The sequence below is a fragment of the Cupressus sempervirens genome, chromosome 9, assembly GCF_028749045.1.
Source record: "Cupressus sempervirens isolate cs-2001-9-10 chromosome 9, ASM2874904v1, whole genome shotgun sequence".
Classification (NCBI taxonomy): domain Eukaryota; kingdom Viridiplantae; phylum Streptophyta; class Pinopsida; order Cupressales; family Cupressaceae; genus Cupressus; species Cupressus sempervirens.
Window position 1 is genome coordinate 402,229,606 of NC_143126.1, and position 6,329 is coordinate 402,235,934.

General features: G+C 36.5%; 1 protein-coding gene across 1 annotated transcript; it reads right to left on the reverse strand.

Moving 5' to 3' along the window:
* Positions 1–3,785: 3,785 nt before the first annotated feature.
* On the reverse strand, positions 3,786–5,615 carry CYP703A2 (cytochrome P450, family 703, subfamily A, polypeptide 2). Its single transcript, XM_089799003.1, has 2 exons — positions 4,722–5,615; positions 3,786–4,579 (listed from the first exon to the last, which is right to left on the reverse strand). The coding sequence occupies exons 1-2, from the start codon at positions 5,613–5,615 to the stop codon at positions 3,953–3,955; spliced, it is 1,521 nt and encodes a 506-aa protein (XP_089655129.1). The 3' UTR covers positions 3,786–3,952.
* Between the last annotated feature and the right edge of the window lie 714 nt (positions 5,616–6,329).

Here is a 6,329-nt window from a genome sequence, read left to right on the forward strand (position 1 = left end):
TTTCTATTGTCTCTATGACACCAAAATGATCTCATTTATAGAAGAGGATTTAGTTATTGGTGAAAGGGAATACCCTCTCACCAAAATTTTATCCTTCCTAATTACACATAAATGATCTACTTTTGGTAAAAAAGGGGTCCTCATGTTTTACATATGTTTAAAAAATCCTCTGTGTTGTCTAACCCATATTATTTTCTATTGAAAACCATCCCTCATCTAAATGGCATTCAACTTCACTGTAACATCTATATGAAATACTCAAGAAAAATCACAATAAGAATGGGAAATTGATTTGAACCCTTAACATATGTGTATCATTCTCAGGAGGCCTTGCATTTCATCATGATGCTCATGGTTACCCTCTTCTTGTTTGTCTATATCAATTACCTTAGTGTAACTTTCTCTTCTTCTTCTTTGATTTCAAAATAATTAATTTCATAATTATCATGGTAATTCTTTCAAAGATCATGGATGACCAATTACAAACTGGATTTTAACATTCAGTTGATCCTCATATTCATCATTCATGTCGGGTTGTCTCACAAGATGTGGATTTTCATTCCAAAATTCATTATTTGCTGGTAGACCCATGACTATTATTGCTTTCCCAAATTATCACCAAGAGTTTTATCTCGAGCCAACAACATAATGCAACTTTTAACACCCTCTAATTGTATTAAGTTTTTTTATCTCTAATTTCTTTTGTAAGTAGGTCTCATTTTTGTCAAAAACCAACTTAGTATTTTGGGCATGGATTTTGTCTCATTCGTCAAGTTTTGAAATAAGTTACTTTTTTAGAAACTAGACTCCATTCTGGGGCAAGAGCCTACAACACAACGATAACTTCTGAGCCTCTCATGTGGGAGATCTTGGATTTGAAATCGCTTAACACATAAAATAATTAATTACAATAAATAAAAATAATTAATCTAGGCTTTGGCTATTTACTGATAAAAAAAAAAAAATAGACTCCATTCTGCATAGCTTAAAATAGATAAGCTTCAAGATTTTTGATTACTTTTCAATAATTTCTAGGGGGACACACAAAAATTTTATATTTTTTAGGATGTGCACGGTAAAAAATCATAAATTCATACAAAAATAATAGAAAAATCTGGATCAACTATATTGTGTTTGCTAACTTCTCACTAGAGATTGAAAATTTCAAAAAAAAGGTAAAATTTTAGGGGGAGTACACCAAACACTCTATTATATTTTTTCATAAAAAATAGGATCACTTTTTGTGCTCCCCCTTTATGAGAGTCTTAATCTTCATTATTTTCAAAATAAATTAGTAATTTAGAAACTAGATTCAAAGTACTACAGCTTTTTTTCTTGTTGCATTTTGATATTTTGAGTCTATCTTCAATTTCTCATCGAAGATCATATTTCAGAAAAAAGTTGCTTCTTACACCCCCTTTTTGGTCCCCCATCTTTTTGCAATTAACCACATAGTGTTGAGTTTTTTGTGTAATTTTATGCATTTTGCCTTCATAGTTAATTCACATGATTAGGATGTATTCTACAAGATATTTGCATTTTTTTGTTGATATTTTATATATCGCATGTTTTATAACCCCTTTTCCTAATTAACAATACTGATAATAATTTATAATCCATATTATAGCACTAAGCTAGAGAACATAAACATTTTAATATCCTAATAATAGATCATAGAAAATAATTTGTTTTTGGATACAAGGTCAAATACCCATAATTATATTGATAAGTGAAGAACACTAGAAATCATAGAAAGTAGTTGCAAACTATCTAAGACATCTTTCTCAAAATGCAACTCCTTAGAAGCAAAACACCCCTCCTATGAAACCAAAACAAAAGACTATGGACCAATGTTGCATATAGTATTTAAGGCGACCATTATACTTCATAATAACCTGACAACTGCATACATTATATTATATGCAAAACCCAGTAAGTTTGACTATTCAATCCTTGGACATTTACAAGGACATCACACAAAATAATCTTACATCTAATGATTGGTCATACAAAATATGATTCAGAATGTTGATTACAAATATTAGACAATCAAATTTATGAACTGTCAAATCAAAAAACTTAATATTTTTAATATAATATGTCATTTTTTTTATTGTATTGATAATAATGTATAATAATGACGAGTTGATTAGTAATGAAGTAGTGAGGTAATAGAGTCATCAAGCCTCGTGACCCAAATAAAACACCCTTCCCAAATATACAACCTTTCCCAAGCATACAAATGAGGGAAAATGAGGTGTGGGAATGGAAAGAAATAGAGAAGCCTTTGGAATTGTTACACCATAGACCTCACTAGCATCAATCCCATCCCTAGACAGAGAAGAGAAATGAGACACATGAAACAACCCATCAACCCTATCAAAGTAATGCACAATATTTTAAAAATTACCTAAATCTAACCTAATTTGTATTATGATCATTCTCAGACTAATATTGATCCTCACTTTATCCATTCACATACTTAGATCAAGTCTACAAGAGCATGAATTATCCTCATTCAAATGTGTGTATATGTATTTAATCCCTAAATCTTCAAAATTTATTGCCCAAGAACACTAGTCACCTTCTTTATAAGTCATTACCTATTGATTTTTAAATGTTAAACATTCAAATTGCATGAATTTGGTGTTTTATGAAAGAAAAAAAAAAAACTAGTACATTTTTTTTCCACCTAAGGACATCTGAAATAATCACAGTCAACTTGAATATTCACACACATATCATTATAGCAATTACGTTAAAATCTAGACTTACTGTAGATTATAAATTTCACATTAATTCATCTTATTTTTTATCATTTACAAAGTTATTTTATTGGGGTTTGACAAAAACAAATGACATGGTTTACAGAATCACATATTAGAACGAGAGGCATACATGTTTTACCAACCAAAACTTCATAGCTTAGTTATGTTAATAACATTTAAAACTGTGGGTCATTTCTATATGTATGATATTAGTTCTATACACGAAATTTAACCCAAAATTTAAAAAATTAAAGGTCAATTTTATAATTTGTAAGAGCATCATAAAATTGTGTGCACAAACAACAAAAAAAACTTAAATTATTTAAATTTAATATTTTGCAGACACCCTCAAGTCGTTATCCTTTCTCACCATTTTAAAAAAGTGTTCTTGTATATTTAATTACTTTCTAGATCTATCAACCCAAAGGTCACTTGCTTACTTTTGAGTTCATTACTTAGTGCTACATTATATATAGGTGTGATTTAATGTTACTATCAATTCATCATTTAATAGATTTTTATCACTATGTTTCAATTAATTATTAGAAGATTTATAAAATATGTTGAAAATGCCTCAAATAGAGTATTTATATTGTATTACATTTGAGTTAAAATTTGTTTGCATGAATACTTTTCTATCAACATTTTAGATCATATTCTATGAGCCAACATAGGATAGTGAGCTAGAGTAAAGAAACATAATCAACTTTCTAATTATGAATCATAAAAAGATGATGTGCATTTAATAATTGATCATAGAATACAATTGGGATAGGTGACCTCTCAGAAAGGTTTAATGCTTCATAGTCTTGAGCATCATTTAGATGAAATGAGTGTTAAATGTCCATTTTGTTGTCATGAGAGGTTCTTTTTATTATAATTACAAAGGGATGCATGAGAGACATCTTTTATTATAATTAAAGATGGATTCTTGTATCCCAATACTCAATAAACATGCACCAATACATTTAATTTGATAAAAAAAATTACAAATTTTTTATAAAAAAAACCTTAACGTATTTAGTATATAAATTTTTTACATTATTTAATATCTAATATATTAACTCTCCATGACATTCATAAAAAATATAATGAAGAAGAGTTGAAAAGTGAGGCAACAAAAGTCAACCATTAAATCCAGTGACCTAGGGGAACCCACCCCCTTCCTAAATCTACAACCACACCTAGTCATACAAATGAGAGGGCAAACGAGGCGTGGGGATGGCAAGAAGAGGAGAAGCCTTAGGCATGGTGACCCCATAGACCTCCCTAGTATCAATCTCATCCCCAGGGGGAGAAGCCCAATGAAAGGCCTGAAATAACCTAGCGAGACCCAACAAAACAAAGCACACACCAAGGGGAGCCCCAGGGCACTTCCTCTTCCCAGCACTGAAGGGCAAAATCTTGAAATCGGTCCCATGGCTAATCTCAACCCTACACTCCACCACCATGTGCCTCTCGGGCAAAAACTCCTCCACCCTATCCCAAATCTTAGTATTCCTTCCAAGAGCATAGGTATTGATAAACACCCTCGTACCAGCAGGAACATGAAACCCCCCAAGGCTAGTATCTGCAACTGACTCATGAGGAATAAGAAATGGGCCAGCAGGGTGAGTTCGAAAAGTCTCACGAACAACACAACGGAGGTACTGAAGCTCACCAAGGTCAGACTCCTCGACAACACGGTCCCGCCCGACCACTCTATCAAGCTCCTTGTGAATCTTCTCTTGGATCCACGGTCGCTTGATGACTTCTGCCATCGCCCACTCGTTGGTCACTGATGACGTGTCAGTGGCTGCCGCAATCATGTCCTGCACCACATATGGCTTAAATATCAAATATCAAGACACAGCTCAATTCCTAAGCTAAAAGTCTTAAATAGTCAAAGTTGACTTATTTCTACAAATTCAACTTCTTCCTTAGTGTATGATGTTTAAGAGTGGCCAAACCCACCTGCACTAGAGCCTTGATTTCCACATCGTCCAATCGCGGAGAACCATCCAGCCCCGGCAACGACAGCAATACGTCAATAAAGTCCGGCGTTGCGGCGCCGCCACCCCTGCCGGCGGTGCGGTGTTGATCTAAAATGCGGCTGTGGAACGCGTCCATGCGGCGCTCGAGTTCTTGCATGCGTTTCTCGTAGCCATGCAAATCAAACCGCCGCCAGAGGGGAACATAGTCACCGACGTAGAGGACGCCGAGCAGCCAGAAGAGCTCGTGGGTAATGTCCATGAAGTCCGCCGCCTCCCCCGCATCACCGCCGAAGTAGCGTTTCCCGAGCAGCATCCGGGTAACGTTGTTCATGGAGAAGGCGCCGAGGATTTTACGTAGGTCGACGACGTGGGTCGGCATGCAAGCCGCCTGTTGGAGGACGTGGGCGACCATGCAAGAGGCCTCTTGGCGGCGGTGGTCGAGGAAGGAGTCGAGGCGGCGGGTGGTGAGGAGGTGCTCCATGCAGATGCGGCGCATGTGTTTCCAGTGGGGGCCGAGCGGGGCGAATGCGACGTCGCGGCTGTTGTAGGCGAGGTGGGTGGCGGCTACGGTGGAGGGCCTTGAGGCGAAGACATCGTCTTGCTTCAGGAGGATCTCTTTTATCACGTCTGGGTCGTTTGTTGTTATGGCGTCCACGGTGCCTAGGCGGAGGTAGACTAGAGGGCCGTATTGCTCGCACATGGCTGCCATGTCTCTGTGGGGGAGTGAGCTCAGTTGGAGGAGGTTTCCTACTATGGGCCACCCCGGTGGCCCCGGTGGGAGTTTTAGGAGGTGGCGCCGGATTGATGTGAGGTTTTTGAGGGCTAGGGTGATGAGAATGATTGCTATGGCGGCTATGTATTGGTGGGCGTCCATTGTAAGGGATGGAGTTTGGGTGGTGCTAGGTGGTGGGAGTGGGTATTTATGGGGAGTTTAGGATTGGATCTTCATGGGAGTTGTGTGATGAGATGTTGGTGTTGTTGTTGATTGTCATGGGTTTTGTGTGTGTGTGAGTTGGTCTGAGTCAAATGGGTTTTGTGGGGTGTTGGTAGAGGGAATTGAGAATTGGTCAGGTATCATGCGAAGTGCAATATGTGTGGGAGAGATTTGGTTGACGGAATTGAGGAATGGTTGGGTCTCATGCAAATTGCATTTGCTTAGTGTTGGAGACCACTTTGACCCAACATCCATGGTCATGATTTAGTAGTGGTGATCTAAATAGTTCAATTTTGACTTATCATGGTGATCATTTGTTTAGGGGATTTCTGGTACATTCTTTAAGATCATTTTATCACAATATCAATGGTAGCAATTTAAGGTCATATTTAAACATCACACATAAAAGAAGAAATTAAGTTTGTAAAAATAAGTCAATTTTGACTGTTTAACACTTTTAACATAGGAATCAAGCTATAGCGTGTGATGTTTAAGTCATTCGGCAATCTAGTAGTGAATAGTGCATTTTTAACTGTGACTTTTTGCGCTTATCAATTGTGTAGGGATTTCTAGTCAAAATTTAGAGATTAATTTACCACAACATCAATGATAGCAATTTAGTAGTGAATATTAACTTTTTAATTTTAACTTTTC

Bases quoted from the DNA above. Each gene is read 5' to 3' on its own strand.
- CYP703A2 (XM_089799003.1), bottom strand. From the start codon at position 5,615: ATGGACGCCCACCAATACATAGCCGCCATAGCAATCATTCTCATCACC. The intron at 4,580-4,721 runs GTGGGTTTGGCC...TATGTGGTGCAG, and splicing joins AAATCAAGGCTCTAGTGCAG to GACATGATTGCGGCAGCCAC.